General features: G+C 51.8%; 5 protein-coding genes across 5 annotated transcripts; 4 read left to right on the top strand and 1 right to left on the bottom strand.

The window, feature by feature from the left end:
* Positions 1-469: 469 nt before the first annotated feature.
* Z517_00531 (uncharacterized protein) lies at positions 470-754 on the top strand (the record flags this gene model as incomplete). The annotated part of the gene is made up of 1 exon (XM_013433496.1): positions 470-754. The coding sequence occupies one exon, from the start codon at positions 470-472 to the stop codon at positions 752-754; it is 285 nt and encodes a 94-aa protein (XP_013288950.1).
* A 1,394-nt stretch (positions 755-2,148) lies between these two features.
* Positions 2,149-3,747, top strand: Z517_00532 (uncharacterized protein; the record flags this gene model as incomplete). Its single annotated transcript, XM_013433497.1, has 1 exon — positions 2,149-3,747. The coding sequence occupies one exon, from the start codon at positions 2,149-2,151 to the stop codon at positions 3,745-3,747; it is 1,599 nt and encodes a 532-aa protein (XP_013288951.1).
* Positions 3,748-4,629: 882 nt separating this feature from the next.
* On the bottom strand, positions 4,630-6,435 carry Z517_00533 (uncharacterized protein; the record flags this gene model as incomplete). Its single annotated transcript, XM_013433498.1, has 3 exons — positions 4,630-5,633; positions 5,680-6,177; positions 6,228-6,435. The coding sequence occupies 3 exons, from the start codon at positions 6,433-6,435 to the stop codon at positions 4,630-4,632; spliced, it is 1,710 nt and encodes a 569-aa protein (XP_013288952.1).
* A 437-nt stretch (positions 6,436-6,872) lies between these two features.
* On the top strand, positions 6,873-9,127 carry Z517_00534 (uncharacterized protein; the record flags this gene model as incomplete). The annotated part of the gene is made up of 6 exons (XM_013433499.1): positions 6,873-6,893; positions 7,081-7,106; positions 7,158-7,499; positions 7,558-7,995; positions 8,050-8,315; positions 8,364-9,127. 6 exons carry the CDS (start codon positions 6,873-6,875, stop codon positions 9,125-9,127), a joined length of 1,857 nt encoding a protein of 618 aa, XP_013288953.1.
* Positions 9,128-10,642: 1,515 nt separating this feature from the next.
* Z517_00535 (haloacid dehalogenase, type II) lies at positions 10,643-11,383 on the top strand (the record flags this gene model as incomplete). The annotated part of the gene is made up of 1 exon (XM_013433500.1): positions 10,643-11,383. One exon carries the CDS (start codon positions 10,643-10,645, stop codon positions 11,381-11,383), a length of 741 nt encoding a protein of 246 aa, XP_013288954.1.
* Positions 11,384-11,861: the final 478 nt, after the last annotated feature.

The following is an 11,861-nucleotide window of genomic DNA, read 5'->3' on the forward strand; positions in this document are numbered from 1 at the left end:
CAGCAGCCGTCACAAGACAATTTCAGCGCGTATATGGATCGACTGTTGTCCTTAACGAGATGTCTACGCAAACACGTGCTGTCCTCCGTTGGATGCTCACCATGTCTCTTATTTCAGCTGCTGATTTTGATTTTCGAAACGTTGCAGACTGTTCTCAACTATGAAGAACTGGTGAGAACCTTCGTTGAAAAACGTGCCACCTCTGAGGCTGCATTGCAGTGAGCCGAACAAGAACTATACCTGAGACCCTCCTTTCCAATCCACAAATACTATACTAAATTCAAAACATTACGGCGGCTAAGCCGAGGCTTCTTTAGGTAAGTTTACGAAGTGGAAGAGATATCTAATAGAAATATACTTGCCCGAAACTACGTTCTGCTCGGCGGCGTAACTATACGGCAGCGCGAGGGGGAAATCAAACGAGTTCTGTATTATGGAGAAGTTAACCCACGTTCACATTACCACCGCGATGTTCTGGCTGCGAAGCGACAAAGCCTACAGTATCTTCATGAAGCCGGCTTGCGATATGGATCTCCGTTATTACCTGGAACACTGCATAAGTCAGGGTTATCCTCAAGTCGTCCTGATGCAAATGCTGCCGTGGCCTGGCTGCTTGATGCACGCGCCAGCCTTTGCACACCGGCTAAATATCAAACACAAAGACATCAAGCCTTCAAACATCTTGGTCAAGGAGAGCCATATCTATTTGGCTGATTTCGGCATTCGCAAAAGACGACGTTCCAGACGATCTTGAGGGAAACGCAAGCTTTTCTGTCTGGGGGGTATCGGTTTACCGCGCTCCCGGAATTCGGCCAGACCATGCCCAGGCTCGCGGCACCAAATCTGACGTGTTCTCACTGGGGTGTGAGTTCGCGGAGATGCTGACTGTTTGCTGCCTGCGGTCACTGCAGGATTTCCAAGAATCACAAAAGGTCACAACTGAAGACGGCGAGACGATCCCTTTTCGGGCCAATTTGCCCCAGGTCCACAACTGGCTCGGCGACTTGCGTGGTCAAGGTGTGCATCCTGTGGTTGACATCCTAATTTACAACACTGCGAGCATGCTCCGTGACGACCCGGGACGGAGGGATTCGGCAGATCAAGGTATAACGCTTCACCCCCATTTGTCTCAAGGACCAAGGGTCTCGAAGCTCACGGTTACACTTTTCGATGTACAGGATAATGTAACAGATTCTGAACCCATCAGAACATGGTACAGGTTAAAAGAATGGAGAGCTCAGCAGAATAGAGGCTTACTGTGCGGTCGATTTACAAAACCTTCCCACAACGCATCAGATCGAAACCCGTGAATCAGACGCTCGTCATCGCTACTCTTGACACCGAAGGCGCACACGATGTCTAAGAACGGGTGGAAGATCTCCAGCGAGCACATAAGCTTCTGAAAGGCCGCATAGGTGAAGCGAAGACGACCCCAAGAGTATTCTTGTGGTATGATGCTGTCAAATGTGAGTACGAGAACGTGTAACGGACCTAGCAAAGTGCAGACAGAAACGTGCGTTGCTGCTTAACTGCATTAGCATCCTGTATATATTCAGAAAGGTCTGAGATATTCTGAATCCGCTTCTTCGAGAGGCGTGAGGTTTTCGTCGGTTGATCTAGACTGACGGAGAGTGCAAGGGCATCGACAACGTTTGGCAAGAACATTTTTCTCTTTACGGTCTGGAGATATCCATGATTGTCCCATGAAATATCGCATAACGAGCTGGAAACCATCATACCGATCCGAAATGAATTCCCGCGAGCTTGTGGTGAGCTTTCGCGGGCATAGAGTGAGTTGAGGTTCTGGACCGAGTCCAGACAAATTTTCCAACGGCTGGGGTGCTATGGCCACCTTCTGTAACCTAACAATCCAGCATTCTGGCCCAAAAGGCAACTGGTGGGTTCTGCCATCAAGCGTAGAGAAGGTGCTTGCTCGCCTGGATATCTGGGAGTTCTAGGAAATGCAGGTCTTAGCGAATATGACTAAACAGTGCCCCGCGTAAAATTCCCTCTCCGCACGATCGGCGGCATCATCAAAATAATTTTTGAATTCCCAGGTTTATGCCCAACTACTTTTGTCTGCGATCATATTCCAACCTCACCAATACACACCCTTCTCCCGGGCCTTCTGTGACACAAGAACTCACAATGTCCAAAGCAGCGACTGCCCGCCGACATGCACCTCTCGAAGACGACATCACTGCTTCTGGGGGCAGACTGCGGACTAAATCAATCACTGGAAAGAGAAAATCGAGATCGGATGAAAACGCACAAGGAGATGGCTATATCGACTCTCGATCCTCACGGAAAATCTTGGCTATAGCTCAAGATCTTGTCGAGGAAGATGCAGCAGAAGGACGGGCAACCAGAGCAAGATTCACATCCCCGACAAATGGAGCATTCAGCTTCGATTCGAGGTTTGCGGTAGACGACCAAGACGAGAATGAAGGTGTGGAAGGAGACTCGCGGCTCGATGATGAAGAGGAATGGATACCGGAGGATGACGATGCGGCGGCCCCCGAGGATGACATGGACCCAGAAGAGATGGCTGTTTACAAAAGGTTTCTTCAAGACGGTGAAGAATTGGCCGACTTTGCCCCGTCAATTGCAAACCTCACCACCAGAGACGCACTTGCGACCGACGGCAGACATAGGGACCAGCAACAGAGAGTCAGTGGGGGTGCGGAGGAAGAAGACGAAGAAGGCACAGGTCAAACGACAAATCTTGCAGACTTGATCCTGCAACGTATCGCGGAGAAGGAGGCATTCGAAGCATCCCGCTCAGCCGACCAACCACAGCTGCTTGTGGGCGGTGGCCCTATGGAAGATGCCGTGGAAATTCCCATGAAAGTCGTCGAGACATTTACCAAGGTCGGGCAGCTCCTGACCCGCTACAAGTCCGGACCTCTTCCCAAGCCTTTCAAAGTCCTCCCGACGCTGCCTCAGTGGCCGGAGCTCTTGTCCATTACAAGACCTGAGAATTGGACACCACACGCCGTCTACCGCGCGACCAAGATCTTCATCTCTGCCCCAGCGGCCACAGGCCAGCACTTTTGCGAAACTGTACTGCTGGACCGCGTGAGGGAGGATATTCAAGAGACCAAGAAACTCAATGTCCATCTCTACAACGCCCTCAAAGCCGCCTTTTACCGGCCCTCGGCCTTCTTCAAGGGGTTTTTGTTCCCGCTGGTCCAATCGAGCTGCACGCTCCGCGAGGCGCACATCATCTCGTCGGTGCTGGCCAAGATCAAGATCCCCGTGCTCCATTCCGCCGCGGCCCTCCTTCGGCTCTGCGAGATCTCAGCGGAACAGACCGCAAACGTGAACAGCGAGGCCGCCGGCGCCGCCAACATCTTCATCCGCGTCCTGCTGGCGAAGAAATACGCGCTGCCGTACAAAGTCGTGGACGGCCTCGTGTTTCACTTCCTCCGCTTCCGCGCCTCCAAGGAGCAGGATCCGGACCACGAGGTCCTGGGTTCCAAAGAAGCCAAACTGCCCGTCCTGTGGCACCAGAGCCTCTTGATCTTTGCGCAGACATACCGGAACGAAATCACCGAGGATCAACGAGAAGCGCTCCTGGACCTGCTGTTGGTTCGGGGCCACAAAGATATTGGGCCCGAGGTCAGACGCGAGTTGTTGGCCGGGAGGAACCGATCATCTGCAGATGGACAAGGTGGTGGAGAGATGCAGCTCGACGCGCGAGAGAAGAGGGACGACGGCGACGACACTATGGACATGACGGGTTGATTGATGTGATGATCATGAGCCCCTTCCAAACGCACGATGGATAGCACAGTGCAGGCTTTTTATTTTACACGAGATATGATACGAGCCATAGAACGAAAGAATGGATTCCGCCCCACCAACCAGGGCCGAGTTCTTGATACGTATGCCCCTTTGCTCGTTGGGCTGACCTTGCCCGTTGAGATTAATGCGCATGATCATGCGATGGATCGCATTGGTCTCTGGAGATCTTGAGACGCATGTATCGTGGTTACAAGCGTTGTACTCAAGCGTGACGGCGTAGATAAATGTGATGCATTGGTACTCACTACTCCGAGGAGTTCTATTCATAACACGCATAGCTATGTGTACATGGTATCGTCTCTAAGGGAGCATCGCCTGGGCGTAACACCTTATCTTACATCTACACCAATACTTTGGTTCCTTCCAATCCTGCCAGAATAATGCACATATACTGACGTAGCTACCAAGGGGCATTGAGTAGCCCTGAGTGTGTCGCTTGCAATGGATTGTATCTTCTGGAGCGATGGGTTCGAGTCAGAGCGGGCCCCTCATGTGGCTCGTTAGCTCGTAATAAACTGGGATCGGCCCAGGGAGAATGATCGGGATGTCATGATGACACTCGCAGTCTGCATCGGCATGCTGATTGCCCTGGAAGACACATTTATGCCGAGGTGCGGGCCCATCACTGAAGGCAGCAGGTTTGACCTTACCATGATAGATCGTGAACCCTTGCGGATCTTTCTGGCAACACGCTCAAAGGCGGATCGGAATCGGCTCATGCTGGGCAGGGCTGAGATGTGCTCCATACACTCAAATGAAGATGCATCGTTTGGTACATGGCTATACCATCATTTGAAGACCATGCCAACCACGACACGTGTCCTAGCTCAAGATCTTGGTTTCAACCGTGCGTCTCATGTCTTTTGGATGAAAATTCGACAGAAAGTTCTGTGCAAAGTAGATGACAGAAAAATCGTCACCATATTGCCCAATGACCTGCATACCGACAGCCACTTCTGGATCCCAAGGGTGATCAGGATGTGCTGGCGCCGGGACTGATATCGCTGGAAGACCCGCTAGACTTGCTGGCACTGTGAAAATGTCGTTCATGTATCGTTCCACAGGTCTCGAAGACTTCAAGCTTTCGATGTAAGGTGGGGGACTCGGCGCAGTAGGCACAATAATCATGTCCACGCCGTGAGGATTTGCTTCGGTGCCGTCCCGGAGGGGATTTGGCATTCTGAAAACTGCGTCAAAATCCTGTTGCACCAAGCGGCGGATCTTCTGGGCCTGGATGAAATAGTTGTCCATTGCCCCAGCGCTCAAGGAATAAGTTCCCAGCAGAATTCGTCTTCGAACCTCGGGCCCGAAATTATCATATCTGTAAGTAGAATAAAGCGGGTTGTCATCTCCACCTCCATCTGCGGGCGCAGTGCGCTTTCGACCATATCGGACACCGTCATATTTCGCGAGGTTGGAAGACGCTTCAGCTGGAGCCAGAATGTAGTAAGCTGAAAGTGCATGCTTTGTAGATGGGAGCGAAATGGGTACAATCTCAAACTTGTACACGTGTTGCAGATGGCTCAATGTTGCCATCCATGCCCAACGGACAAGGGGATGCATCTCCTCGATGTTGTACTCAAGTGGAACTCCTATTCTTCGAGTGTGGTGTTTTTGAGACGCCGTGACGGCAAGGTTTCTTCGTCTGGAAGCCAGAGGCGCCAGACCTTGTGCTTCTAGCAAGCGCTTTGAAAAGGGAACTCTGGTGACGAACAGCTTGGATGTAAGAATAACCCGCCTTCTCTTGTGCTTGGAAGCTCTGATTCGCTCTCGAGATGACTGATCTAGGCACGTGGGATCCGAGACGTCTGGCCTCTGCAGCATATCTGTACCTGTAAGTATGAGGAAGCCAATTTGCAGAGATCAACTAACCGAATGTCAATCGAATGTCAACGACGGATTTGGCGAGAATGCCCACAGTATCCAAGGAGTTTGCATAGGGGATTACCCCTGTACGGGATATCATCCCGTAGGACGGTTTGAATCCGACAAGGCTCATATAGGCTGCAGGGAGTCTGACGGAACCTCCAGTATCGGTCCCAATTGCAATATGAGCCAGATTCTTGGCCACAGCAAGTGCACTTCCACCAGAGCTTCCACCAACCGACAGATGGTCGGATTTTACCGAGCCGCCATTTACCACGGGGCCGTATGCCGAATGCGTAGAGTGCGAACCCATCCCAAACTCGTCCATATTAGTCTTTGCAACCAGAACCATTCCCGCCTTTTCAAGTAACTTTGTGACGGTAGCATCTTCCGGGCCACAGAACCCTTTGAGAATTCTGGAGGCACATGTTGTAGGTAGAGTTGCGGTGACAATGTTATCTTTGATCGCTACCGTGAAGCCATGGTTCGCAGATTTCAGCCTGTCTACCCGGCGCATTAGTTCTCTGCTTGTCCCCTGGTCGGATCTATCTCACAGTAGTTCCGCCAGGACTTTGTACTCTTGTGCAAACTATCCAGTCGCGACGCTTGCCTGAAGATAGCATCCTGCAGCTGGATTTGATCGTGGAGTGAAATATAAGGATTTCCGTAATGCTTCGAGTTCTGTGTACGTCGCAGGATACCCCGAACTTGTACTTTGAGGGTGATGTCCCTATAGTCACGGTGACCCCGACCAATACGCATCAGAGGTAAGTTTGAGAGGGGGAGGCCGGTCAACTTGGGTGCGGCCACCTGCAACAAGATGGTCAATTGAAACGAGGGTCAAGCAAGACGGCGTGGTTCAAATCGGGAGAATTGTTCAATGAGCCGCAGTCACGTGTACGTTCACGTGACTAGAGTTCCTTTACCTTGGCTCGGAGCAATTTATCTCCGACGCTGTCTCTGCCTCCACGATGTTATACCCGAGACCTTTGATGTACCACGGTGGCGCGCCATTGAACGAGTTTTCAAGCAATAATGCTTTGGCTCATGTCCCATATTCATGTCTCTGATGGTCTGCGCTATTTACCTATCGTCGAAGCTTAGGCCTTGTTTGGCTTCTTTGTAGGTGGAGCAGCAGATGTCCTGACCCTCGTCAGCCCTCTTCAACTACCATCCTACATGAGATTGACCTTCGCACCATGAGCGGTGCTTCGCCGAAGGTAACGGGCACAAGAGTCACAGCCTGTACAGAATGTAGGCAGCAAAAGGTTCGAGCACTCGATAACCCTATGTCCCATGTGCCATCTCCGAGTAACCTGCAGTTAGCTTCGATGCGATGCGTCCAAAGACTATTCTCAGCCATGCTCACGGTGTAATCGGTTTAAACTGAATTGTGTCGTCTCTAAGACGTTTAAACGGGTGAAACGGCGCACGTGTGTCTGCCGACCCATGGCTAAATGACTGGCGCTGATTTCCTTGAACAGGAAGACCGAACTGCAAGCCGAGCTCGATCGGCTGAGGAAACAAGTGGGAACTGGCACGTCTGACCTTGAGAATCAGTCTCAATCTGTCGACAATCCAAGCGCTGTCGGAAATGTTCGAGGTCTGCAAGCGGTACCAACGTTGGCGGAAACCTATACAACTCCGCAGCTAGTGGGCTTCAGCCCTCATTCAGTGGATGCTTCAACCAACATTTCCGCCCCTTCAGCGCCAGATTTAAGTAATAGCGACATCCCACATTCTAACACTCAAACCTCGAGCACCCGGCCACAGATCATTCAAGACGTCAGCGTTGATGCGCAAGACATCGACGAATGCTTTGCACTGTGAGTAATATGCTCAAATTCGTCGTCGGTACGTCTGCCAGGCTCACAAGACAACTAGGTTCTTCGAGAAGAACTTACCCCATCTCCCGATCTTCGACCAGAAACTCCAGCCAAATGACTGCTACGGAGCTTCTCCATTTCTGTTCTGGACCATCGTCGCGATTGGGTCACGAAGGTATTCGAAGGATCCGACCTTGATCCTTCTTCTTGCTCCCAAGGTTCTGGACTTGGCAAAGACCGCAATTTTCTCATGTGAGAGAGTACTGCCAACTATCCAGGCTCTTGTACTTCTCTGCACCTGGCAGATGCCGATCGACACACTTCAGAAAGACATCACCCCACAACTAGCAGGTGCAATGATACAGCTCGCAACCAACGTTGGCCTTCATGTATATGGTTCTGTCCAAGATTTCACACGAGTGCCGCTCAAATATGATGGTCAACAGAGAAGTTTCAGGACCAGGTTGTGGTCGATGTGTCTGTATACCTGTCAGAGGTGAGAAAAAAGAAAGAAAGCAGGTTTTCAGGCGAGACTAATGAGGTGTCTAAGAATCAACAACTCACGAGGTCTTCCACCCCTGGTATTTACAGACACTTATAGTCACGAAGGTTACAAGGAGGATCCGTTGGCGTCATTGACTCCCACGGTACGGTTCCAAAGGAAACTGAACCATATGTTAAGCGAGGCTATTGTGCAAATCGATCGGGATGCCCTGTCAAGAAAGCCAGATGAGCGTAACATGACGCTCGGACCGACCATTAGTGCTTGTCTAGCAAAGCTGGGTACTTTGAGCGCAGAATGTCCCACTAAACATGGTATGTGACATCTTCACCGTGTTTCTGACCCCTGCTGAGATGCTCTAGATCAACTCATGCTACTGATCGCCGAGCTACAGGTGTCAGCCTGCCACTTAATTGCACCATCATCAGCCATCGGGCAAGGCCACCTCATTAACCTATACAGCACTTCGTGTGCCATTATTGAGCTCGCTACAGAACTAGATCAGGAGCAAGCAATGGCAGAGTATGGCTCGACGAATGTCAACATGAACTGGAATCTCGCGGCTTTTATAATCCTTCGCATTGGAAAATCATACGTCCGCGAAGCGCTAGACTTGAGGCGAGGACAAAGGTGTTACTTCTCAGCCATCAATCTGAACAAGAAACAAAGTGTTAGGTCGGATGACATATCGGCACGGGCCACGATGATCCTATCACAGTTGTGGACGAGTAAGATGGTGATCAAACAGCCTGATGGCACTCCTGACAGCCTCTGGCTCCGTTGTCGAAACAGGCTCGGAGTGAGCGTGACGTTTGATTGTTTCTGGTTGTGGAGACAGGAGTTTGGAGGACAGCCAAATCCGTGGGAGGGCGTAGAAGGTATGTTGGGCATCGGTTACTGCGCTGTGGTACCTGTGACACTGACCAATGTGGAAGATGAAAAAACAACAACAGCTGCCAGAACAGTCTTCTGGAGCTCTCCCAATGCGGACTCGGTCAACATGATGATGGGGATCGGGTGGTCTCCAGATACGGTATTCCAAGATTTTCAATGGCCAATCTTTGACGAGTTCCTGTATGATGGTTGGATGGGAGGAGTCAGCGACGAAACGACCCTGCCGCAATGAGATACATCCACGGTCGTTGCTTTGACAGAAACGGCGAAGTCCCCGACAGATGCTTCGCGACGCTGAAGCTACAGTGACATGTGGCCATACCTGAAGAAGGGGTTGTCTCGATCCTTTCTTAACGCTTTCTTTGTCAAGCATGTCATATGACCAGCCAACCTGACGTGCTGCGGGGGACACGATCTCTCTCTGCCCTCAGCACTATTCTGTGCGCGTCCAGGAAATTCGGCTCCTGTGACCTAGCCACGACACCTAGCGAGTCTTAGAGCTCGGGTGACTGGGTTACCTGACCTTCACCGTGTGTTTAACGCCCTGGCACGGAGCAACGGTCGGAGCCTTCTTGCCTTCGAGTGTTGACCCAGAATTTTATCTGAGGCCGGATCCGAGAGAAATCTACAGGAATACGACGACGCCAGACACCATTACCAGGCACTCGTCGCCGCTGGTGAGTTTGGTGTATCTTCAAACTGAGATGTAAGCAAGAACCTCAGCTCATGAAACGCGACTGACTAGTCTCAAAGAGACATTATAGACACCTACCTATCTACCTACACGGCAAAAGAGTATCCATGCTGCACGACAACCCCTTTTTCAACCCTTTCTCCCAAACTGCTGCAAAGGGGGAAGGAAGCATCGCGTCACTATTCCTAGGCAAAGAGGAAGAGATGCTAGCCCTGATGGAGTTGGAGTTGGGCCCTATATTATTAGTATCAAAGGAGTGCGTTTCAACACTGGAGAAGCTCAACTTAGATTGGTGTTGGTGCGAGCCCGTGTCCCCTGGGCGAATTATAACCCATGACAGATTTCTCCTAGAACGAACCCCTGGTGGCCGCGCAGGAGAGGATCTGAACGATGCTCCGCCTCTTTCCATCGAAATCGAACGCCGAGTAAGATTGTCGAGGGCGATAGCATGGAAGGGGACTGCGGGTGGGCATAGAAGAAGACATTTATCATTATACTCGCCGCGACGCAGGGCGTATAAGAGAGCTGGTTGATGACTTAACAGCTAATATTAGATACCTCGCTGATGTGGTATTGCAAAGTCCAAATGGGTGGTTCTCTTGCTTTAGCCATGATACATGCGCAATAAAGTATAGCATATGATCTCACGTATATTACACGGGAAGGCGTGTTCCTATCCAGTCCGCCAATAACCGCACAATCAGCATGTCAATCAAAGGCGTGGGCCTGCGTGGCTAGATTCGAGGCTCCAGACTTCAGGGGCAGCGGAGAAATCAGCATTTGGCTGTTGGTTGTTGGATGTTCTCCGCCTCGTCGGGGAAATCGCAGATCATCGCAAGGGCGCGGCGGAGCCCGATGATGAAAGGTTCATGACAGCACAACATAATGACAGTCTATGGACTCTCGGACTCTACAACCTTTTTCCATAAACTCGTTCTCAACCCACTTTTAACCACCGACCACGCACGCATAGTCCCCCTCGCTATTGCTACAGAGGTTCTCTTACTACCGACGCTGCCACTCACCATCAACACCACCACCACCAACACCACAATGGCGAAACTGACCGATTTCCGCCTCCTGTGCTTCGACGTCTACGGGACCCTGATCGACTGGGAAACGGGCATCGTCGAGGGCCTGAAACCACTGAGCGAGCCACACAAACTCACGCGCGACCAGACGCTGGCGCTGTACCACGAGCTGGAGAAGGAGCAGCAGCTCAAAACACCCGAGATGCCGTACGCGCAGCTCGTGGCGGCCGTGTACCCGCAATTCGCGGCGCGAGTCTCTTCGGGAGGAGACACTACCGCAACGGCGCCATCGGCCCAAGAGTGCGAAGCGTTCGGACAGAGCGTGGGCGCGTGGCCCGCCTTTCCGGACACGGTCGACGCGCTCCGCCGCCTGTCGCGGCACTACAAGCTGGTGGTGCTGTCGAACGTGGACCGGGCGAGCTTCGCGGCGACCAACGCGGGGCCGTTGGGCGGCGTGCGCTTCGACAAGATCATCACGGCCCAGGACGTCGGCTCCTACAAGCCCGACCTCCGCAACTTCGAGTACATGCTCGAGGCCGTCAAGGCCGAGTTTGGCGTCGAGAAGCACCAAGTCCTACAAACGGCTCAGAGCCAGTTTCACGACCACCACCCGGCGAGGGAGGTGGGGATCAAGTCCGTCTGGATCGAGAGGCGGGGGACTATGGGGAACCGCGACCGCGAGGTCTATGATTGGAAGTTTGTCACGTTGGGGGACATGGCGGATGCGGTGGAGAGGGAGGTCGAGCTTGCTAGTAAGTCGTAGAGGGGGAATTGAGTACGCAAAGGGGGGAAATGAGAAGAGGAAGAAGAGATATTGTGTGATGCAATGTATATAAATGGTGAGGAGGCAAGGTACTAGCTAAACAACATTCAAGCTACTCCTGGAAGAAGTCATTGATCTGTCATGTTATATGGAGCAGGAGAGACGGTCGTGGTACCATGCCCCCTTGATACTGGCGCGATGCTGTTTGGCTCGAAAGGATGAAGCAAGAACAATAAATTCAAGTACATGTCGAGAGAGCAGCCGGGCTGATTACCCTCTCCGTAGGACAAATACAGACGACAAAGACGGCGTGCACCCAAAGACCCTTAGACCTTTCCGCAGGATCTGTTAACTTTGCTCAAACAAGAATCCATGTGGTCCCTGATGGGACAACTCCCCGTCGAGTCTTGGAGTTCGGAATCTTCCGAGCAGTGACCATCAAACCACCTCGGAATAGGTCCGAATCTTCGTAGCAAGC

Source organism: Fonsecaea pedrosoi, assembly GCF_000835455.1.
Source record: "Fonsecaea pedrosoi CBS 271.37 unplaced genomic scaffold supercont1.1, whole genome shotgun sequence".
Classification (NCBI taxonomy): domain Eukaryota; kingdom Fungi; phylum Ascomycota; class Eurotiomycetes; order Chaetothyriales; family Herpotrichiellaceae; genus Fonsecaea; species Fonsecaea pedrosoi.